Genomic DNA, 23,816 nt, shown 5'->3' with positions numbered 1-23,816 from the left:
GAATGCAGTCAAGGACGGCCCAAAGCCTTGGAACCTTGCATCCACATAGACCCGGAAGAAGCTCCTGGCTCCTGCTCCTAGCTTTGCATTGGCTCAGCTCCAGCTGAGTAGGCACTTGGGGAGTGAATAAGTAGATGAATGAACTTTTTTTTTCTAAAAACATGTATTTATTTTTCTTGGAAAGTCAGATTTAGAGACAAAGAAAGATAGAGAAAAAAATCTTCCACCTGCTGGTTCACTCCCCAAGTGGACGCAATTGCTGGAACTGAACTGATGCAAAGCCAGCAGCCAGGTGGGACACAAAATGGTGCCCATAAGAGACTCCAGCACTTGGAGGTGGAGTATCAGCCTGTTGAGCCATCATCATCTGAAGCCTTGGCTCCTGTCTAGCAGTTGCAAACACCACAGAACTCAAGAGGGCCACTGTGGGGCGAGGATTGTGCAGGCTAACCCCCCACTTGTGGCTCCAGCATCCCATAGAGATGCTGATCTGAGTCCTGGCTGCTCCACTTCCCATCCAGCTCTCTGCTTACGGCCTGGGAAAGCAGTGGAGGATGACTCAGGTCCATGGGTCCCTGAACCTACATGGGAAACCCCAAAGATGTTCCTAGCTCCTGGCTTCAAATGAGCTTAGTTCTGGGGAGTGAACCGGTGGATGGTTCTGTACATCTTCCTCTCAAATAAATAAATAAATCTTTATGGGCCCGGCGGCATGGCCTAGCAGCTGAAGTCCTCGCCTTGAAAGCGCCGGGATCCCATATGGGCACCGGTTCTAATCCGGGCAGCCCCGCTTCCCATCCAGCTCCCTGCTTGTGGCCTGGGAAAGCAGTGGAGGACGGCCCAAAGCCTTGGGACCCTGCATCGATGTGGCAGACCTGGAGGAAGTTTCTGATTCCCAGCTTTGGATCGGCACAGCACCAGCTGTTGCGGCTCACTTGGGGAGTGAATCATCGGACAGAAGATCTTCCTCTCTGTCTCTCTTCCTCTCTGCATATCTGACTTTGTAATAAAAAAATAAATAAATCTTTAAAAAAATCTTTTTAAACAAAGTGATGAAGTTCAGTAGATCCCACTACTACCATGTTCTTGCTTTCCAGCCCAATTTCCCTTTCATATGGGTATAAAAAGGCTAAACCTGTATTTTCTGAATCAAAACTAGTAAAATCATTGCAAAAACAAGTTTGAAAAACTCAGAAAAAAAAATTACTCAAAATCCTGCAACACAAAAATATCCATAAATAGCACTTTAACATATCTCTTCCACTTTTCCCATATATATGTTTAAAATAACCAGTTACAGGCCGGAGCAGTGGCCTAGTGGCTAAAGTCCTCACCTTGAACATGCCAGGATCCCAAATGGACACTGGTTCTAATCTTCTGTCCAATGATTCACTTCCCAAATGCAACAGCTGCAACAGCTGGAGCTGAGCCAATCCCAAAGCCAGGAGCCAGGAGCTTCTCCAGCTCTCCCACGCGGGAGCAGGGTCCCAAGGCTTGGGCTGTCCTCGACTGCTTTCCCAGGCCACAAGCAGGGAGCTGGATGGGAAGTGGGGCTGCCTGGATTAGAACTGGCACCTATACAGGATTCTTGTGCATACAACATGAGGACTTTGGCCGCTAGGCCATGCCGCTGGGCCAAGTCCATACAGATTCTTACAAGTAGATCAAGGGCCACCTGCCTCTCAAAGCACACTGCTCCCACCTAGCTCCCACCAGTGTGCAGGCGCAAAAGGCCGAAGAGACGCTTTAGCGTGCTCCTGCCAGCTCCGACAATAATTTCCTTTTAATCCCCAGCAGAGATGCCAAAATAATCTGGAATTAACAATATAAATTCAAAGTATAGCACATGTGAGAAGACACCGCATGGGTGCCCCTGCCTCCAATCCTAAGTGCCAGCTCCACCTGGGTTCCTGCCTGCTCCTATGGCAGCCCTGTGAGGCGGCAGGTGCTGAGTGATGACATCGGCAGTTGGGTCCCTCCTCCTGGGCTGGAGGCTGTATGGGCCGGCAGCAGGCTACAGGGCGCTCTAGCTCTAGCTCACCAGCCTTCTCTATAGGCTTTTTCTGTCTTTGCCCGACTGTCTCAAACAAGCAAAGTATTAAAAAAAGAATATGCTTTTATAGGTGGTTAATTGCGCAATGAGCTCACTACCATCCTATTATCAGCTTTAGAAGACACTGACCAGACATTAGCATACATGTTCACTGCTGCATATTAAATAACGAGTGAAATGCCTCACATATGCCCTCAAATAACTTTCACTTCTTAATTTAAATTATGCAGAAAAGAAAATCAGAGGCCTTAAATGGAAGGAGGGAATTATATAAAAAGGGGATTTGTACAACATAGATAACACGCACAACATATAAAAATTCAGAAGCATATATTTAAGATTGCTATGCTTATCCACATTCAGCTAAATTAATAAATCTTAATAAACAAAAAGAGGTGCTGGCCTTATAGCCACTGCCTGATGCCTGTATCCATGTGGGTGTCAGCTGGCGGCTCACTGCTCCACTTCTGCTCCCACAACATGCTAGGTAAGGAACTGGGAAAGCAGAGGATGGCCCAAATTTGGGTCACAGCATCCATGGCCAGATAACGCCCACCACCCCCAGCCACTGACATTATTTGGGGATTAAAGCAGCAGATAGAAGATTCTCTGATTCTTTCAAACAATCTTGTAAAAAATTAAGAGGTGGGTCAGGCGTGCCTAGTGGCCTAAATTTTCAGCTTGTGTGCACCAGAATCCCATACGGACACCAGTTCTAATCCCGGCAGCTCCACCTCCCTTCCAGCTCCCTGCCTGTGTCCTGGGAAGCAGTTGATGACAGCTAAAAGCCTTGGGACCCTGCACCTGTGTGGGAGACCCGGAAGAAGCTCCTGGCTTCTGGCTTCGGATCAGCTCAGCTCTGGCCATTGCAGCCACATGGGGAGTAAACCAGTAGATGGAAGATCGTTTTCTCTGTATTTCCTTCTCTGTTAAATCTACCTTTCCAATTAAAAAAAAAAGTGTTTCTTAAAAAAAAAAAGAAAGAAAAAAATTGATCAAATTGTATCAAAACTATAAATTGTGAAAAATTTTTAATCAAATTGTATCAAAACTTTAAACTGTGTTGAAATGTTCTCAAAATTTAACAAGTACACATATTTTTCATACACACATAATATGGCCCAAACTGCCCCTGTGAAGCCCCAGGCTACTGCTCCCCACCCCCACGGAGGGCAGAAGCCCTTCCTCCCTGTCTTCCCGCCTTCATCAGTTTGTCAGTTTTCTCAACCGAGGGTTGGATGCAGGACAAAGTGTCTCATACTGCAGTGGCACAGGCAGTCAGGCAGGGATCTAAGGCCAGGAAGAGGCTATCAAGAAGTGTCACCCAGCTGTCCACCCACCGACCCCAGGGCAGCCAGCGTTTCACAGGGAGGTTGTCCCCTCTCAGCACGAGCTGCTCTGGCTGAAGATGCAGATTCTAAGCTTCTAATAATCTTGTATTAATGCAGGGCTGACTTTCATTTGTACACAATCAATTTGTTACCGAACAAAGAACCCTTTTTAATTGCCTCTGGCAATTAACGGTAATCATCTTCTTTTGTCTTACTGATAAGTAGTGCAGCTAAGAAAGATGAACCCAGAGTTTTGACCTTTCTTTTAAATGGAGATAAGGAGAAATAAAATCCCACTATATATTTTTAATTTTTTTACACTCTGAGAGGCTAATAGCTGTGGCTGGCCAACATGCATTCATCTCAACATTTTTTAAAAAAAAAGGCAACTTGGGCTCAGCATGATAGCCTAGCAGTTAAATTCTTACTTTGCAAGTGTCAGGATCCCATACGGGCGCCAGTCGTGTCCCGGCTGCTCCACTTCCCATCCAGCTCCCTGCCTGTGGCCTGGGAAAGCAGTTGAGGACGACCCAAAGCCTTGGGATGCTGCACTTGCATGGCAGACCTGGAAGAAGCTCCTGGCTTCAGATCGGCTCAGCTCTGGCCATTGTGGTCGCTTTGGGAGTAAACCAGCTAATGGAAAGATTTTTCTGTCTCTCCTTCTCTCTTTAAATCTCTTACCAATGAAAATAAATAAATCTTATTATTCTTTTCATATTCATTGTTTATTTAAAACGCAAAGTCCATAGGGAAGAGAGAAGTGGAGGGAAAGAAAGAACTTGGCATCTACTATTTCACACCCTGGATGATGTCACAGGCAGGCTGGGCCAGGCAAGTCCAGTAACATTGGGGCCTCCCAGGATCAAGCTGTGAGCCTTCGGCAGCTGCCTTCCCAGCCACGTTACCAGGAGCTGCGGCTGGGACTCTAGCAGTTACTCCTAGGGGACACCAATGTTGCAGGTGGCAGCCTAACCTACGGTGCCACAATGCCAGAGTTTTTGTTTTATCTCAGTTTGAATCCAAGTCAAAAAAGAAAAAAAAAAAAAGCCTGGGGTCAGCATGTGTCACAGGTCAAGATGCAACCCATGACACCAGCCCCAGCATCAGTGCTGCTCTAATTCCGATTCAGCTCCCTGCTAATACACCTGGGAAAGCAGTGGAGTTTGTCCCAACTCCCTTGGGTCCCTGCACCCATGCTGGAGACAGGATAAAGTTCCCAGCTTTAGACCAGCCCAGCCCCAACCTTTGTGGCTACTGGGAAATCCCTCATTCCCTCTCTCTGTAACTCTTTCAGATAACTAAGTCTTTTCAAAAATAAATTAAAACATACTAGGTAGAAGGAGCAGGCTAGCGCTTGTATTCCGACACAGACGCCATGATCTGGAGCCCTCTGCGCACACTGGCAGCCACAGGCATCAGGCCTAGCCAGTCATTCACTGCATCACACACAGTTAACTATTCACTACTGACTATAAATTCCTTACGGGTATGAACCACAGCTTATTCTTACGGTCTATGGGCAAGGCAGCTTAATAAAAATAAACATAAACTTTGAAATCGGACAGATTTGGATTCATAATGCTGCCTCACCATTTTACTACCTGTGTCACCCTGGTCGGGACACGGACACTGCGGAAGGAGGCAGATTCAGTGCTGACCGCGGCTCAGTGAGGCCCAAAGGGGTTGAGAGGCTCCTTGGCACACCTGCCTCCCACACCCGCACTGCTGGGAACCAGTCCTGCTCTGGCTCAGCGTCCCAGCCCAGCTCCCTGCTGACGTGCACTCTGGGAGGCAAGAAGGGCTGGTGAAGGCCAAGGTCCCTACCAGCTCCCCGTTTGCCACAGGCTTCTGGGCAGTTAGTTAACAGACGAACAATCTCTTGTCTCTCTCTCTTCCAAATAAGTAAAAATAAACTTTTTTTTGGCAAGTGCGCTGATGCTTGTTTCCGGTTCAATCACTATATAAGTTGTGGGGGCCCACCAAGTATCCATGAGAGAATACCATCCTCAAAGAGTTTTCCAGAGAGAAAAAAAATCAAGTACCACTTACGCATGAATACAGCAGAATGGGAAAACAACCACCATAACCCCTTCAATTTTCAAATGAAAAAACACCACCCAGATGGGAGTATGAGTTGGCCAAAGTCACACAGCTAGTTCACACAGAGCTGGGTCCAACACCACGGCTTCTCCAACTTTTTTTTTTAATTTATTCATTTTTATTGGAAAGGCAAATTTACAGAGGGGAGGAGAGACAAAGATGTTCCATCCATTGGCTCATTTCCCAAGTGGCCACAATGGCCAGAGCTGAGCTGAGCAGAGCTGACGAGAAGCTAGGAGCCAGGAGCTTCTTCCAGGTCTCCCGTGCAGGTGCAGGACCCCCAAGACTTTGGGTCATCCTGGACTGCTTTCCCAGGCCACAAGCAGGAGCTGGATGGGAAGTGGGGCTGCCAGAACATGAGCCATATAGGAGGCCGATGCTTGCAAGGAGAAGATTTAGCCATTGAGCCATCAGGCCTCGCCCCTTCTTCAATTTTCTTAACAGTACAGGATGCTGCCTCTCAACTGGTCAAATTCAATCTGATACAGTAACAGACAAATAATAGCATGCAAATGACAGACACGCTAGGAAGGCCAAAGTGGCATGAGACAGCTATGCATATATAGAATACAACAGCCACAAACCACAGCAAATTTCATAAAACAATAACTTTCGTTTCACTAAGTGAAAATGAAGAAGTTGGGTCAGTCTGGCTATTTTCAATTAAAATAAATATTCCTTTCCTGAAATGCCACTTCATGCCTCAAAGTTCTGGTCCTCTGCTGAAGCAGGAACTTGCTGGGGTCTTTCCACACCACAGAAGGCAAAGAATGAATATCAGATCCACAGATGCTTAAAAGTTATCTTCAAGAACTCAACATAGATAAAGCTTGATAAAAGCATTGTACCAAATGTGAAAAAGAAATAAACTTTTGGGAAGATGAACATGAATGATTTGTTTGCTTTTCTTAATACCAGCAACTCAAGTGCTATTCAAACCACTGCTACTCGAGAGCCTAGGTCAACAATGACTCAGCTTGAAAAATTCTGTATTGTTTTTAAAAGAAATGCACCATCCTATGGCTGCAGCTCATGGGCCAGGGGACAGCCCCTTCCTCCCCAAATTATAAACTAATTTCCATGTGAATGGCTGAAAACAGGCAGTGTTTATTTTAGCGTACAACAAAAATACTAGGTGCTTCTTATAGGATATCCCCCAGGGAGAATCCCTCTGCAGGGTCTGGGTTCCTGGACTGGCTGGGCTCAGAGTTGGGTTGGGGGGCATCTAAGCAGCACAGGAAGTGGCAGTTCCACCTTGGCCTGTGACCCAGGACCAGAGAGTGCACAGAGCGCGGCCCGAGCTGGACAGCCCAAAGCTGTGAGGCAGGGGGTGCACCGTGGTTCTGGCCAGAGCTGGGGCCCCCTGCAAGACTTCCACTTCCCACGCAGCGCACTAGAAGGTGCAACTAGGCCCCAGTAGTCAGGCCAAAGCCACGCGAGTCATAAGAGGCACTTTCTGCCCCTCCCTCCAAGCAAAGAATTCAAATTTTACCAGTTTTAAATATTGTGAAAAAGAAAATTTAAACAACTATTTAAGATGATCAATCAAATGCCACGCTGCCTGGGTGAAGCAAGACACTGTTTAGACTGCCTGGTGATGAATGACAATCGTCACAGCAGCAGTGGGAGGACAGCGCAGGGTGCAGGGAGCTGCAGGCAGGCAGCGCTATTTCCTCAGCACACACACACTGACCCATCACCTCCCGGGCTGCAGGACCATCAGTCAGCTGGGCACCCCTTCCTCACGGGCTGTCCCTGGCCACGAGGCACCCTCAGCTCCGAGCTTCTGCACAGGAACTTCTTCCCTTTGTTTGCTACAAGAGTGACTATTTTCTCACTTCTTGGTCCTGTAGCTTTCATCATGCCAATAAAGAGAGGTGGGTAAGGTGACAAGACAGAGCAAAAAAGAAAAGTTCATGTGCCAAAACTGAACAAAAGGAATAAGAATGGAACAGGGCAACTTAGATCTGACCAGTTTCTAGTCTTGACAGAGATTTTTCTAGAAAGAGCCCTTGAAGACGAAGACATGTTACTGAATTGAAACAGCCATCTCTTGCCCTCTACCCCGCCCCAACTGGCACATCAGCTGTTCCAGAAGGCCACGGCTACCACCTCCCATTCTGCAGTTCCCAATTCCAACACGAAAGCCAACGTCAGTGCCGGGGGTGGAGCCGCGCAGCATCGGAGATCTGACAGACTCCGGAACATCAGTTACCAGTTTCGGAAGAAAAATCAGCTCTTTGTTCTTCCATCCCCTCTCCTATTATGTAAACTTGGGCTTTGGGCAATGCAGAAACTTTTAAAGCTGCCAGCAATACGAAAACTCTGGAACACAAATTTAAGTAGTGCTGAATACACAGTTGCTTTTATTCTTAATTAACTGTCACTTCCACATGAGAATCAAAAACAAAACAGCTATTTAGACCAACAAGGGTAACACAATCTCTAAAATAAATTCAGCGACTGAATCGCGATCTGTGACACAGGCCACAGAGTCAGCAATGGCAACGAGCATTCGTTCTTTAATTCAACCATGGGGAGACATGCTGCACACGCCAACCCTGACCAGGCCACTCCCGGGGCCGCCCTGCCGTCCAGCCCCTTCCCCATCCCGCTGGGTGAGCCAAGAGCCAGTTCGGCAAATGCATGTGGTTTGTATCTCCAAAGTGTTCACAAGGAACGATTTCTAAGTGCTGGAATAAACAAAGTTTGGTCACAGCTCAGTGAAGAAAATCCTTCCAGTAAATACCCCATCACAGCTAGATGGCAGCTCTAATACGCCACTGCCCTAGGTCACACAGAAGGGGGAAAAAAAAAGCCACGCTTAGATTTACTTGAAGAATAAAATAATCCCACAACACACCGAAGGAAAACACCTGATGGTTTTCCCATACAAACCACCTCCACCTTGGAAGGACCCTGAGGCCACACCTCCACCAGCAGGTACCCAAAGCACATTTCCCAGACAAGACTGCAACTGCACTCACACCAGCCAGTTCCTAGCATCCCACTTGAACTCCACAGACGAGCTCACTCACAGAGCTTGGGGACCTTCGGGGTCCATCCCCTCACCCACCAGATTTGCCAGGGATCTGCCCCCCTCCCCCAGGCCCTGGGCTCCCAGGGAACACAGGCAATACCAGAGGGCAGACACCCGAGTGACACTTGGCACTCACTTGTTCCAAGCCAGTGGCCCTCACCATTTTGCAGCCCTGGAAGCGGGAGCCTTCCTGGGGCAGAGCGGAAAAGCAGAAAAACCTACCTTCTCAGATCCCTGCCCAGGCCATGCTGCATGCCAGAGCAGCCGCTCCCGAGACCCGGCATTTCCCCAGCTAGGGGTCAAACACGAATACAACCTGGGGGGGGGGGTGCGGGGGACGCTCTAGTGGGACCAGCTTAGAGGCGGGAGGCAGCAATGGGTGCACTGGACTGAGCGCAGAGGAAAAGTGAGGAAGAGAATCAAGTCCAGCAGCTGCGGGCCCTTGTCTAGACGACACAGAGCTGCAACCCCAAAGATGGGAGGAAGGGGAGAGCAAACAGATCTCAGAGAAGAAGGGGGTCCGCCTAGGGAGCCCCACTTCCACCACCGGCCTTGGCCTGGGTGGGAAGAACGGAAGACACTCCCAGACCCCAGAGAGCAGGAACCGGTCGGCCAGCCCCCACCTATTTCCCCAGCGCTGGCTCTCGGGATCCCGGGGGACAGAACCCGAGGCCGGCGGAAGGCATCTGCAGCCTCAGAGCCCCGGAGGAGCCGGGGAGGCTCAGAGCCACGGTGGGCGGGGGGAGCCCCCGGTGGGCCCTGCGTGCCAGCCACGCCAGTAGCTGGGAAAAGCAGGAGCCAGGTGGGACACGCGGGTGGGGGGACAGCCGGGGAGACGCGATCCGACACGGAGTGAGGCTCCACGCAGGGACCCAGGCCCCTTCAAGACAGCAGGCGCGAAGACGACGACCCCGCAGCGTGAGAACGCGGGGAGGAACCACGCCAAGGGCCGGACGCGGGCACAGAGCGAAGGATGCACGCCGGGGCCAGGGCGGCCGCACAGCGCTGGCACGTCGGTGGGGAGCTGTGGTCAGCACACCAGAGTGCAAAGGCCCCTTCCCACAGCGGACAGCAAGGGGACGGTCAAACAGGAGTCCCCCCCAAAACAGGCAGCCAAGTGACAGGCAGCTCCGGGGGAGGAAAACCTCCAACGAAGAGAACGGGAACAGGAGCCGGTGCACAAGGGAGCTGGGCACGGCTGGGTGGGGGTGCACAGGGTCGGGTCACAGAGGTCACAAGAGTACAGGCCAAGAACAGCACCGGTCCCCGGGGCAGAGGCCTGAAGAGGTGGCAGGAAGCCCTCTCAGGAGGCACTCGAGGGGAGACAGTCCCAAAAGGGGTGCAAGCAAAGGAATGGAGCAGCTCAGAGTGCCCCAAAACGGGGGCGGGGGACAGAAAGGGAGAGAGAGAGAGAGAGAGAGAGAGAGAGCCCTCCACGGGGCTGGGGAGGGGTCAGGTAAGGGAGGGCCTGGAGGTCGGGGCTAAGGTCGCAGAGGAGCAGCCAGCGCGAGCCGGCCAAGGGGCAGAGCCGGGAGGCGGAAAGGTCTGGAAAAGAGGAAAGGGTCTGAATGGCGAGAGGGGGAGGTGGCAGGCGGCTGCAGCGAGGCGCGGCAGGGCCTGGGGAGCCGGCCAGGCAGCAGGCTGCAGCCCGGGGAGCCGAGGGCTGCCAAGGCCGGGCTGCAGGGCCCACGGGCGGGGGGCGGAGGAACAGGGGTGCGCCTGGACCTTCAAGCAGGGGCAGCAGATCCTAAAGGGACAGCTCCTGTTGTGGCGGGGGGGGGGGGGCGTGCAAGAGCGGCCGAGCTGGGGGGCCGGGGCCAGAGCCCAGGCAGGACCGCAGCAAGGGATGGATGCCCCAGGGTCCCCAGGACCCTGCAGAACCAGCCAGCCCCCCAAGAGGGGACAGGCGGAGAATCGGGAGCAGGAGCTGGGGAGGGGGGTGCGCAAGGGGGTGGGGACACGGCAGACAACCAGGGTCCCCACGGGCGGCAGACGCGGGGACAGCAGGCCTCGGGCGGCCAGGGACAAGTCCGAAGGGCAAGGCGGGCCTTGCGGGGGACCGGCCAGGCGACGGGGCCCCGCCGCAACCCCGAGGGGCTTGGAGAGGGGGGTGCCCGCTGCCTCCCCTCCCCCTCCGGCTCCTCCATTGTTCGCGGGCTCCGGGTCCCGCCGTCCCCGCCTCCTCCTCCCGCTCCGGACCCCGCAGCGGGGCGGCGCCCGGCCTTGTCGGCGTTCGAGGGGGGCCCCCCGCGAGCTCGCGCCCTCACTCACCAGCCTGCTCCCTCAGCGCGGCCCCGGCCTCCGGGATCCCGGCCGCGGGGACGGCGGCCCCGGCGCCATGTTCCCCTGCTCCTTGTCCAGCAGCGGCGGCGGCGGCGGAGGCGGAGGTGGCGGTGCCGGTGGCGGCGGCGGCGGCGGCGGGGGGCCGGGCGGACCCTCCCTCGCGGACTCCCTCCTCCTCCTCCTCCTCCTCCTCCCGCCGCGCCGCGGCTCTCCCTCGGGGCGGGGGGCGGGGAGGGGAAGGGGGGAGGGGCGGGGACCAGGGGGAGGGCGGACCAGCCTCGCTCGCTCCCTCCCTCCCTCCCTCCCTCGCAATGGCGGCGGCGGCGGCGGCGCCTCCTTCCTGCGGCCGCCGCTCCCGCGCGCGCGCGTGCACACACACACACACACCCCCCAGCGGCCTCCCGACTGCGCGTGCGCGACGCGGGACCGTGAAGGAGATGTGTGTGTGTGTGTTGTGGGGGGGGGGGAGGCAGGGATAACGGCCCCCAGGCCCGCGAGTGCGCCTGCGCGGCCGCAGGGGCGCCCAGTTCTCCCGCTTTGGTCTAAGGGGCTGGGGGCGCACGCGCCCGGCGCAGTGCGCGTGCGCCCGAGAGAAGGCCGCTACTGCGGCGCGAGAGGCGCGCACGGGCGCGGGGAACGGGGCGGGCCAGTGCGCGTGCGCGGGACAGGGGTTCGCGAATTTCTGAGACAGCCAGGAATCGAAGGGGAGAGAGAGGCATGCATGGCCCCCTCCCGGCTGGGAGAGGCGGGGTGCGCAGGGGAGCGATCCCGCTCGCGCGGGACCTAAGCAGCCAATGGGAAGCGCGCGGAGGTGGGCCGGCCGCGCGGAGTCGCAGCCCCCGCCGCCGTCACGGCCGCCGCCACCGCCGGGATAACGGAGGAGGAGAGACGGGGCGACGTCACGTGGGTGTGGGCGGGGCTGCAAGGCTAGTGGTTGATTGGGCAAGGCGGGGAGGCGTGGCCCGCCTCGGGCCAATCCGAGCCTGGCGCTGCCTCGTCCCGGAAGGAGGGGCGGGGCTGCCGAGCGCGTGCTCCGCTCCCGGCAGGGAGGGAGGAGGGTGTCCGCCCCGGGGCGGCGGGTGGTCGCGGTTCTGCTGCTCTCGGCGCCCCTGGACCTGGAGGGCAAGCCCGACCCCGCGTGGCCTCCCGCCTCGGCCCCTCCTCGGAGCTGAGCCCTCTGCAGTCCCTCCGGAAGTACGGATGGTGGGAGACGCGCTCCCCGGGCGCCCAGGCAGCCTTTCCTAGTATTGCATGTTCATTTTTTTTCCCCTTCTTTCTCATTTCTCTTCATGTGTAAAATGGCGTCATCGTTCTCTCCCTCTCACAGAATTGCTTTGACAATTAAGGGACAGCTTCCCCTCCTCCTCCTTATAACCAGGGATCTTTTCCAAGAACCACCCGTGGGTGCCTGACCCCGTGCATTCATCAACCCTATTTCTACAGTGTTGTGTGTGTTTTCTAATATATTCCTACATGCCTGAAAATGTAATTATACATTAGGCACAATAAGAGATTAACACCAATAACTGACCAAACAGGACAGTCACAGCAGTGTACTGTAAAGAAAATTATGTGATTCTGGAAATGGCTTGCATATTAATATGTTTTTTTTAGCCACGATTGGCAAAAAGGTAAGTGAAATTTGGTTAAAAAGCAAGTACTGTGTATAAAGTGCTAGAAATCGTGCCTTGCACATAGTTAAATGCTGTATTAAGTAAAAATACAAGAATGTTTTAAGGCTTTTTTTAAGCAGAGTGACAGGGAGAGAGAGCTTCTGTCTGCTGATTCACTGCGGAAATGGCCATTCTACAGCCGGGAGCGTCATCCAGGTCTCCCCGTGGGTGCAGGGACCCAAGGCCTTGAACCATCCTCTGCTGCCAGGCACATTAGGGGGAGCTGGATCAGAAACAGGAGCAGGGACTCCAACCTGCTCCCATACGTCTACACTGCTGGCCCAAAGAGCAGGTTCTACAACGTCCCATGAAATAAATGTTTTCTGATCAAAAGATGTTTTCAGTAAAGTTTTTTTTTCATAAAATTTAGAGCTGATAATGTGTTACATCTGATTTTTTAAAACATAACTTTATTTTTTACAGATCTATTATTATTTTTTAAGATTTATTTATTTTAGGGCCCGGCGCGGTGGCGCAAGTGGCTAGGTCCTCGCCTGGCACGCCCGGGATCCCATATGGGCGCCGGTTCTAATCCCGGCAGCCCCGCTTCCCTTCCAGCTCCCTGCCTGTGGCCTGGGAAAGCAGTCGAGGACGGCCCAAAGCTTTGGGAACCTGCACCCGCGTGGGAGACCCAGAAGAGGCTCCTGGCTTCGGATCGGCATAGTATCGGCCCGTTGCGCTCACTTGGGGAGTGAATCATCGGACGGAAGATCTTCCTCTCTGTCTCTCCTCTCTGTATATCCGCCTTTCCAATGAAAAAATAATAAAAATAAATCTTTAAAAAAAAAAATAAATCTTTAAAAAAAAAAAGATTTATTTATTTTATTGGAAAGGCAGATGTATAGAGAGGAGGAGAGACAGAGAGGAAGATCTTCCGTCCAATGATTCACTCCCCAAGTGACCGCAACGGCTGGTGCTGTGGCGATCTGCAGCCGGGAACCAGGAGCTTCTTCCTGGGTCTCCCACGTGGGTGCGGGATCCCAAGGCTTTGGGCCGTCCTCGACTGCTTTCCCAGGTCATAAGCAGGGAGCTGGATGGGAAGTGGAGCAACTGGGATTACAACCGGTGCCCATATGGGATCCCGGTGCATTCAAGGGGAGGACCTTAAAAATTACGCTATCATGCCAGGCTCCCAAACTTATTATTTTTATTGCAAACTCAGATATACAGAGGTGAGGAGAGACAGATAGGAAAAATCTTCCATCCACTGATTCACTCCCCAAACCACCACAATGGTCGGAGCTGAGCCAATCCAAAGCCAGAAGCCTGTCCGATGATTTCACTCCCCAAGTGACCATAATGGCCAGTGCTGCGGTGATCCGAAGCCAGGAGCCAGGAACTTCCTCCAGGTCTCCCACACAGGTACAGAGTCCCAAGGCTTTGGACCATCCTCGACTACTTTCCCAGGCCACAGGCAGGGAGCTGGATGGGAAGTGGGGCTGCTGGGATTAGAACTATGCCTTTATGGGATCCAGGCGTGTGCAAGGTGAGAACTCCAGCCGTCCGTCCACCACACTTGGCCCTGGACATCTCTTTAAAACTTTTGGTTGGGCCCAAAGGCGTGGCCTAGTGGCTGAAGTCCTTGCCTTGAATGCACCAGGATCCCATGTGGGTGCCAGTCATGTCCCGGCTGCTCCACTTCCCATCCAGCTCCCTGCTTGTGGCCTGGGAAAGCAGTGAAAGATGGCCCAATGCTTTGGGACCCTGCACCCATGTGGGAGACCTGGAAGAGGTTCCTGGCTCCTGACTTCGGATTGGCACAGCACTGGCCATTTTGCTCATTTGGGGAGTGAATCATCGGACGGAAGATCTCTCCTCCTCTCTGTATATCTGACTTTGTAATAAAAATTTTAAAATCTTAAAAAAAAAAAACTTTTGGTTCAAATATTTTAGAGTGCTAACCACATGCAGGAGCTATCACGGCAAGCGGGCTGGTGACTTTTGAGATCTTTGGAGGGAGCAGGGAACAGAAGCCCATACACCCAGACCTGTGTGCATGGCGAGTCCCCCTGATGGATGGGCAGTGTGTGAACAGGCAGCAGCTCCTGCCAACAGCAGACATAGCTCACTGTGCACCCCCGACACCCTCTTGTGGGGTCTCTCAACTCCGCCTTATCCCACAGCCCTCTGCTCCGTGGCACTTCCTCCTCCGCGTGGCCTCCCTGATTTTGCCTTGACCCTTCAGTCTTGAGTAAAAAATGATCAGTATGTTCCCAGGCAACATGCCGAAATGCCTGAGGATCCGTTTGCTTAACCCTCACCACACGGAGCGTGTGGCCAGCCAGCAAGTGGCAGGTGTGGGCTGAGGCCCACGGCGCAGCAGTCAGGTGACCCACAGCACAACACACCTGTTCTTCCTAGCCTGGAGTTCTGTTTGGGTGTCACTCACTTTAACAGGGGAACCCTTTGAACCCCAGCAGGTTCCAGGCTGGCAAACGGCCCACGATTAAGACTTGCTAATGAGGAAGTGAATGCTTTCAATGTCAAGACGCTGGTGGTAGACAAAAAGTCCTTGTCCGCTGACCCCTACCGTGCTTGCAGGTGCAAACTCTTCCGGAAGGCATAGCCCATCACCCTGCAGTCTTATAGGACTGGAATCCAAGCCAAGACAGACCACTCTTGGCCACATTCCCCCGTTTGCCATCAGTGGTCTTTCTATCCCATGACCCTGAAAGCCCCAGGAGGGCAGGGCCAGGACTGAAGCCTTGATCGCTCAATCCCCAACCCGGCCGGGAGAGCCGTGGAGCAGGACCGGCCCAGCTCCCAGCTCTGCAGGGCGGGAGATGGGCTACTGCGAAGTAAGACCAAGCACAGGAAGCAAGCTTCCCTGGGGGCAGCCGCCCCCGCGTGCACCCAGCCAGCCTCCACTGCAGCATAAATAAACACCCGAGTAAACAATCAGCCGGCTGAGAGAAGGGCTGACTGCTGCTTTGGGCCGCTGTCCAGATCTCCCAAACGCCGCTCTGGGAGGAAAGGAAAGCCGAATGGCTGGACGAGGGCTGTGGAGATGTGGAGGTGCAAGCCTGGGCGGGGCTGGGGGGGCGGGTCATGCAGCAACCTATGTGGAAGAGTTTTTGGGTTGATTTTGTATGGTTTGGTTTTTGCAAAGAGGGTAGGGTAGCAGGACTGTATTCTCTATCATTCCCGAAGGTCTGGAAGCACCGAAGCAAGACAGGGTGGGGACCGGGTCTGCGCGTGAGGCCGCAGCGCCACCTGCAAACCAAACTGAGGAAGCGGCAGGTGGCTGAAGCTGCTACCCGCGGTGGCCAGCGTGTCCAGCGGGCAGCTCCTCCGCCATTGGCCAGGAGGGCAGCCAATCACCACGAAGGAAGCGGAGGCGGGGATGCTCAGTTTAGCTTTGCAGTCCCGAATATTTGCAGGTCACTGTTGACAAACGTCAAACATTATAGATTTTTAACGTATTTGCAAGGAAAGCAGAAGCAGAGCGATCTTCCCATCTGCTGGTTCAGACCCCGCATGACCACCGCAGCCGGGGCTGGACCTGGCTAAAACCAGGAGCCTTGGAACTACGGGTGAGTGTGAGGACTTGAACTGCTGACGCCTGCTGCCCCCCAGGCAGTGCTGGGGGCTGGACAGGAAGCAGAACCAAGACTCTGCTCCATGACCTTCACTGTGGGAGACCGTCCCAAACGGCATCATGAACTGCAGCCATACGCTCACCTCGTACAAACATTGAGATTCCAATAGATCAGACATTGAGAAATGGGCAAGTGGCCGCGGTGGGGTGTGAAAATTCACTAGGGAAGGGGACTGGTGCGATAGCCTAAGGGCTAAAGTCCTTGCTTTGCTTTGCACCAGGATCCCATATGGGCGCCAGTTCTAATCCCGGCAGCTCCACTTCCCATCCAGCTCCCTGCCTGTGGCCTGGGAAAGCAGTCGAGGACAGCCCAAAGCTTTGAGACCCTGCACCATGTGGGAGACCTGGAAGAGGCTCCTGATTTCGTATCAACTAAGCTAGCGGTTTTGGCCACTTGGAGAGTGACCCAACAGACAGATCTTTCTCTCCTGTCTCTTCTCTCTGTAAATCTGCCTTGGCAATAAAAAAATAAGTAAATCTTCTTTAAATTTTTACAGGGGACTCACATTTGCGAGCAGCGGGATGAAGGCACAGAGCTTTACGCTGCACTCAGAACCTCGGCTCTCTCCTCCTGCTTGCGCCCCTGCGCCAGCTGGCAGGAGAGTCTCGCCTGAGTCTGTACTTTGCAGAACCCGGGATTGTGGCAGGTGTTCTTGCCTGTGGCCGCTCTGGAGTCCACGCTGGGACATGCCCTTTTGTTGCTGTGTGGTGTCACTTCCTTCTCCTTGTGTGGATGGGGGAGTCCGAATCAAATCCTTACAACCGTACCAAGTGCCCTTCTATCAAATAGCATAATTTAAAAAAAAGATTTATTTTTATTGGAAAGGCAGATGTATAGAGAGGAAGAGAGACAGAGAAGAAGATCTTCCATCCGATGATTCACTCCCCAAGTGACCACCACGGCCAGTACTGCGACGTCCTGAAGCCAGGAGCCAGGAGCTTCTTCCAGGTCCCCCCTTGAGGGTGCAGGGTCCCAAGGGCCGTCCTTGACTGCCTTCCCGGGCCACAAGCAGGGAGCTGGAAGGGCAATGGAGCAGCTGAGACATGCACCGGTTTGCATATGGATCCTAACACGTGCAAGGCGAGGATTTAACTATTGAGCCATCGCACCGGAGCCCAGTCCAGTTTTCTGTTGAAAACTACTGTTCCTAGAATGCTTTGCTCCCCGAAGGGCGGGGTTGAATGGGAGAGGCAGCCAGGACTGCATTTCCCGCAATGCAACGCGCGCGCTGGCCGCCAAGCATCTCGGGAAATGTAGTCCTCTGAGGGGAAGCTCAGCCCAGAACTCCCACCATGCATTTGGGTTCTGAGTCGTCTGGAGGCGAGAAGGGACAGTCGCGCAGCCTGCTGGGAAGCGGACCCTCCGCTTTCCCGCGGCAGCTGGACGAACGGGAGAGCGCTGCCCGTTCGTGGAACTCCAAGTCCCAGCGAGCCGTGCGCGCGAGCGAGGGCAGGCGGCTCCTCCTGCGGAAGCCCATTCCGGCCCTAGCCGCCCCGACTGCAGCCTGAGCCCGAGCAGCTCAGTCGCCGCGGGACCTGGGCAGCTGGGGTCCATCGGGGGTCGCCATGGTAACGGGGCGCGCTCCCGACGGGGGGTCCACGGGTGGACTGCCGAGGCTCGGGCCGGTGCTGACCAGCCATGCCCTGGACGCCGAGGCGTGGGGCGGGCGCTTGGGATTGGGGCCGAGAAGGGGGCGCCCCCAGCCCTCGGGGTGCGCCGAAGGACGGAGGTGTTCTCGAAGGCAGCGATCTCCCATCGCTAGCCTGGCAGGTGGAGAGGGGGCGTTGGGAGCGGGACCCGATCCTGCAGCAGCGGAGAAGGATTCCTTAGGATGGACTGGAGAAAGTGAGGGTAGGGGGCCGCCCAAGGAGAGAGGGCATGGAGGTCGCCGGCGGACACTCGGAATGAATGGGGGAGGCGCTGGAATAGGGGTGTCTTTTGCAGGGACAGACGGGAGCTGGCAGGGTGGGTTGTCGGCTTGCAGGTCACGAGGTTTGGGGAGGGGGCTCTTGGGGCCAGCTCTGAGCACTGGGTTTCGGGGGTCCAGGGTGAGGGGCTTGGGGACGAAGCCAGGGTTCTTTGGCCGGAGTAGGGTAGCAGGGACGGGCCTGAGAGATGGATGGTCCATGGGGTCAGGGCCTTCTAGAAGAGGGGCTGGCGAGACGGGAGGAGGTCGGGGAAGAATATGGGGTGTGCGCTGGGGCTGTGGAAGTCGGCGGCCCAGCTGGCTGTCCACTCCGCTGGCCAGCCTGGGGCTCTCCCTCCGGCCGCCTGGCTTGAGTCTCTGCCACTGGCTTCTCTTTCCTGCCCCCGGCCCTGCTAGGAAGTGGTTCTCCCTGGCTCAGCAGGAGGAGTTCTTGGAAGGAGAGGTCACATCCTCTTCCTGTCCCCGCTGAGTGGGTTGGAGGGGAGGGAGGCACCGAGGGGGTGCAGGCTCCTTTTAAAAGGGGCAGGGCAGGGTGGGGGAGCCCCGGGTTGGGGGTTCAGTGCAGCCTGTGGACTTCCTTTTCCAAACCTGGGTGACCCTGGGTGTCACAGGGGCTTGAGTGTGTGTCCAGAGCCTGGCTTCCTGGCAGGGGGCGTGTGGGCTGTGGTGCTTACAAGGTCACATCTTGAGCATGCTGCGAAGAGCGGGTACTTCTGCCGTGTTCGGTGGCAGAGGGAAGACGCTCAGACCTGCCCCACCCCAGGGAGGTGGCATTGGGTCCGCGCCACGCCGCCATATCTCACACCTAGATTGAGTTCCTAACCCTTGGCTTTGGGGTGGCCTGATCCCAGACGTTGTGGACGGGTGGGGACGTGGGAGGTGAGAGCTTGCTCTCCTCTCTCTCCTTCTTAAATTAACAAAGAAAAAAAAGAGAGAGGGTTGTGAGAGAACGGAATGAAAAATGGTTGTGTTGCAGAGTCCTTGAAACCCTGTAGACCCTCGGAATATGCGTCTTGCTGAACTTTCGGAAGATGGATTTGCATGCGTGGATTTCAGTGTTTCCTTCCCAAGATAACTGATGGCTCAATTAGCTAATCCTCCACCTGCATCTCATATGGGTGCCTGGCCGCTCCACTTCCCATCCGGCTCCCTGCTTATGGCCTGGGAAAGCAGCGGAGATGGCCCAAGTCTTTGGGACCCTGCACCCGTGTGGGAGACCCCAAAGAAGCTTCTGGCTTCTGGTTTCAGATCAGCTCAGTTCCGGCCATTGCAGACATTGGGGAATGAATGAGCAGGTGGAAGATCTTTTTCTCAGACTGCTCTTCTCTCTGTAAATCTTACCTTTCCAACAAAAATAAGTAAATCTTAAAAGTATAAATGTATCTTTAAAAAACGAAGACAAAATTTTAGTTGACAGTCGGAGCAGGAGGGTTGATGCGTGGATGCTGGGTGATCCCCAAGTGCCTTCGACAAGCAGGTCTGGACCAGGTCATGGCTGGGACCCAGAAACTCCAGCCGGGTCTCCCCTGTGGGTGGCAGAAGCCCCGGGACTTGAACCCTCACCCCCTGCCTCCCAGGGTGTGTGTCAACAGGCCGCTGAGCTGGGATTCAACCCAGGCGCTCCAGCGTGGGATGTAAGTGACCACTTAACGGGCTGGACCAACACCCACCTCTCAACCTAGCTTCTCAGTTGGTGTTCCATGGACTTTTATTTTTAGAAGACTTATTTATTTTTATTGCAAAGTCAGATATACAGAGAGGAGGAGAGACAGAGAGGAAGATCTTCCATCCACTGATTCACTCCCCAAATGGCCACAATGGCCAGAGCTGAGCCGATCTGAAGCCAGAAGCCTAGAGCCTCTTCCAGGTCTCCCACACAGGGTACAGAGTCCCAAGGCTTTGGGCCGTCCTTGACTGCTTTCCCAAGCCGCAAGCAGGGAGCTGGATGAGAAGCAGGGCTGCCAGGATTAGAACTGGTGCCCAAAAGGAATCCCGGTGCATTTAAGGCAAGGAGTTCAGCCACCAGGCTACGGCACTAGGCCCTCCATGAACTTTTCAAAGTACCCTGCTATGACACCCTTGCTCTGTTGATCACCTGCTGTGTTTGTCTGAGAAGGAGACTGTCCTAATGTCCGAGGCCCAGGGAGGTTGAGCTGCTCAGGGACACACAACCAGAAGCAGGCAGTGGCAGGATTTGTTCCGGCTCTGAACCTGTGCCGTCAGCCAGCCAGCGTGGGGACACCTGATTGTACTGGGCGCTCTGTGCACAGTGGGTGTCAGTTTCCGTGGTCACCCTGTGTCGGGCCTGGCTTTCTCCAGCCCATCACAACAGGCTTCCCGGAGATGACGCATGTTCAAGCAGAGGGCACATCAAACCTGAGCGAGCCAGGCACCTCACTGGGCACTGTGCGTACGCAAGGGGCTTGGTTTACGTGTTTGAAACAGAGTTACGGAGAGGGAGAAAAGGAGGGACATTTTGTCCTCCGGGGTCACTCCCCAAATGACCACAGGCGAGAGCTTGGGGCTCCTTCTGGGTCTCCCACACGCTCGGGCTGTCTTCTGCTGCCTTCCCAGGCGTGTCAGCAGGGCAGCTAGGACTGCACCAGGCACTCCAGTGTGGGCTGTGGGCGTAGCCTGCGGTGCCCCCATGCCAGCCCCTGGGGGCGTTGAAAACATTCTGGACTTTCCGGTGCCTTTCGGACAGCTGTACATATTGACATGTCAAGAATCAGTGAGCCTTCCGTGTCGTATGTGGATGAGTCTAAGAGCAGCGCATTATCCGTTAGCTAAAAAAAAACAAAAACAAAACCTCGTGGGGCCAGCGTTGTGCGGCTTCCCGTAGGGCCCCCGGTCAAGTCCCGGCCGCTCCGCTGGCGATCCAGCTCCCTGCTAATGTGCCTGGGAAAGCAGCGGAGGACGGCCAAGTCCTTGGTCCCCTGCACCCACGTGGGAGACCCAGATGAAGCGCCTGGCTTTGGCCACTGGGGAGCGAAGCAGCGGGTGAAAGGTATTCTCTCTCTCTCTAGCTCTGCCTTTCAAAACACTAAATAAATCTTGAAGAAAAATAAAAACGGAGTAAGACAAAGGGGCCAAGCGTGAAGCCTGAAATGCAGGCAGTTCTTCCGCTGCGTGGGACGGGAAATCGCTCCCTTGGGGGCTCCCCACCTGGCCCAGCTGAGCTCTGGGGAGCAGGCCCCGGGCCCCCTCTGGCTTGGGGGCCCCTCACCGCCCTCCCCTCTCCTCCTGCCATCCCCCCAGATCCGCTTCATCCTGATCCAGAACCGGGCGGGCAAGACGCGCCTGGCCAAGTGGTACATGCAGTTCGACGACGACGAGAAACAGAAGCTGATCGAGGAGGTGCACGCCGTGGTGACAGTCCGGGACGCCAAGCACACCAACTTCGTGGAGGTGACCCTGGGGCCCGCCTCCCCTCCTTCTGCATCTCTTCAGCCCTTCCCCCCCAGCCGCGCCCTTCATCCACCCGCTGTGGGAGCTGAGGAGTCTGTACCTCCCCCGCCCAGGCCGGCCAGCCCCGCTGGCGTGGGGTCGTGATGCAGCACCGGCCCGGATCCCACACTGCCTTTGCTTGTTCAGTGTCCTTGCCTCCAGGAAGCTCCATCTCCTGCGTCTCTGACGCGCTAGCCTGCTTGAAAGAACAGGCCCACGGCGTGGCAGGACGCAGCACGCATGTCCAGGGCGGCCTGTGCCCTGCCCTGTTCTGGCACCCCCGCCCGGGGCACCAGATGCCCTGGTGTGCAGGAGAGAGATAGGAGCGGTGATGGAGGCCAACAGGCAACAGGCAGCTCTGTGTGTGTGTGTGTGTGTGTGTGTGTGTGTGTGTGCGGCAGGGGGAGAGTTCTGCCTGCTGGGGAGAGCAGCATGGCAACGCATAGATTGACAGGTGACCTTGCGAGGATGGAGAGTGAGAGGAGATGATAGATAAGAGAGAGAGAAAGCGGGTAGTTTGAGACAAGGGAGAGCATGTGCAAAGGCCCTGAGGCAGCAGCATGCCTGGAGCCTGCCAGGAGCAGCAGTTGGGTCAGCTGGGGAGGGGCAGGGCAGGGGAATGTGGTCAGGCAGGTCCGCCGTGGGGAGGACGTGGCCACTCCACCCGGGTCTTGCATAGCAGGGGCCCAAGTACTGGCCTGGTCCAGCCCCGGCTGTTGCAGCCATTTCGGAGACTGAATCGGTGCATGGAAGATCTGTCACTCTGGCTCTCAAATCAATAAGAACATCTTAAAAAACAGATCCAAAAAAATCAACCTCCCCCCCCCCCAAATCCGATTACCGATGTTGGCATTCGTGGTCGCCACCAGATGGCGCCAGACTCACAGCGCGCCCCTTTCCATCCGGGACGTGCAGATCCAAACGCCAGTCTTTTTAAGCACTTCACACACGCGCGTGTCCTGGACCAGGCGTGCTTTCTTGCGGGTCGTCATGCGCCTGTTGTATTTCGATGCCCTGCAGCTGCGGGAGGGCAGCATCTGCCTGTGCACGCAGTGGATGCCTGCGGGATGGATGGCGGCTTGGATGCGTGCTGTGAGCCCAGGGCTGGGGGGGGGGCAAGGGCCAGGCCTGTGTCCTTGTCCCACTATACCTCCCCGAGACCTAGGACTGAGTGTGCGTGCCGAATGCCCAGGCCACCCTCTCCGCCCCGCGTGCCGCACCCTGTGACTGCCCCTCCACTCATGACCCCTCCGCCCGCAGTTCCGCAATTTCAAGATCATCTACCGACGCTACGCCGGTCTCTACTTCTGCATCTGCGTGGACGTCAATGACAACAACCTGGCCTATCTGGAGGCTATCCACAACTTCGTGGAGGTGCGTGGACGGGGCGGAGTGCCTCCCTTCCACGGGCCCCCTCTGCATCCTTGCGCCGCCCCTGCGCCCCCTGCTCCCGTTGCTGGCGGTAGAGCCAGCTCCCCTCTGTCTTGTTTCCGGAAGTCACTGCCTTCACCCAGCCCTGTCCCGTTGCTGCTTCCTGCATCTCTCCCCGCCTCAGTCTCCCTTCTCAGGTGCCCCCTGTTCCTACCCATCTCCCATCGCCTGCCTTCCCCACGCAGGTCTTAAACGAGTATTTCCACAACGTCTGTGAACTGGACCTAGTGTTCAACTTCTACAAGGTAGGCATTCCGGCATTCCCCCCTTCTTCCCAGGGGTCTCTGCGGTGTCGGACATCCCCCCCCACTCCTGCCTGCTAGGACCCACTCCCGCCTCCCGGCCTGGGAGGGCGCTTCTTACCCTGGGTGCCCTGCCCGGCCTGCCCCTCCAGGTCTACACGGTAGTGGATGAGATGTTCCTGGCGGGAGAGATCCGCGAGACGAGCCAGACCAAGGTGCTGAAGCAGCTGCTGATGCTACAGTCACTGGAGTGAGGAGGTGTCGCCCCAGCCTCGCCTGCTCGCCACCCCCGCCGCCCCCGCCGGCCCTGCCGGGTCTGGGCCCCGAGGGAGGAGACTGCCCCCCGCCCCCTCGCAAGCAGAGGCTCCTGCGTGTCCCACATACCCTGTGCCACTCTCACGTGATGCTGTGCGTGTGCGTGCGTGTGCCTGGAGCCCCCAATAAACCTGTGGTCTCGCCCAGCCTCCCTGTGTCTCATCCCCTACCTGCTGGGCTTCCCCGGGCACCGGGGACCCCGGCTCTGCTGGTGACAGGCTGGCTGGCTCTGAGCGCCTGCCTGGTGCCCCAAGCGTCCCTTGCTAATGCTTCCATGAGGAAGAGTCCGTTTCTCAGCCCAGCGAGGCTAAAAGACTGGCCCCAAGTCACAGGGCTGGGCAGTGGCCAGCAGAGGCTCCCGTAGGGTGCTGTGTC

At 55.6% G+C, this 23,816-nt stretch overlaps 2 protein-coding genes across 2 annotated transcripts in view; one reads left to right on the top strand and one right to left on the bottom strand.

Moving 5' to 3' along the window:
* ARHGAP35 (Rho GTPase activating protein 35) overlaps positions 1-10,914 on the bottom strand; it is an 89,772-nt gene extending 78,858 nt beyond the window's left edge. Inside the window, exon 1 of the mRNA XM_040977861.1 lies at positions 10,796-10,914. The gene's annotated coding sequence lies outside the window, so the exon portion shown is untranslated. The remainder of the gene's footprint in view (positions 1-10,795) is intronic.
* A 6,490-nt stretch (positions 10,915-17,404) lies between these two features.
* AP2S1 (adaptor related protein complex 2 subunit sigma 1) lies at positions 17,405-23,587 on the top strand. The gene is made up of 5 exons (XM_040977860.1): positions 17,405-17,647; positions 21,265-21,414; positions 22,714-22,827; positions 23,070-23,129; positions 23,279-23,587. The coding sequence occupies exons 1-5, from the start codon at positions 17,645-17,647 to the stop codon at positions 23,378-23,380; spliced, it is 429 nt and encodes a 142-aa protein (XP_040833794.1). The 5' UTR covers positions 17,405-17,644; the 3' UTR covers positions 23,381-23,587.
* The last annotated feature ends 229 nt before the right edge of the window (positions 23,588-23,816 follow it).

The sequence above is a fragment of the Ochotona curzoniae genome, unplaced genomic scaffold (genome assembly GCF_017591425.1).
Source record: "Ochotona curzoniae isolate NIBS_2020 unplaced genomic scaffold, NIBS_Ocur_1.0 contig_2861, whole genome shotgun sequence".
In the NCBI taxonomy this organism is placed as follows: domain Eukaryota; kingdom Metazoa; phylum Chordata; class Mammalia; order Lagomorpha; family Ochotonidae; genus Ochotona; species Ochotona curzoniae.
This window is presented reverse-complemented; position numbering and strand designations above follow the sequence as displayed.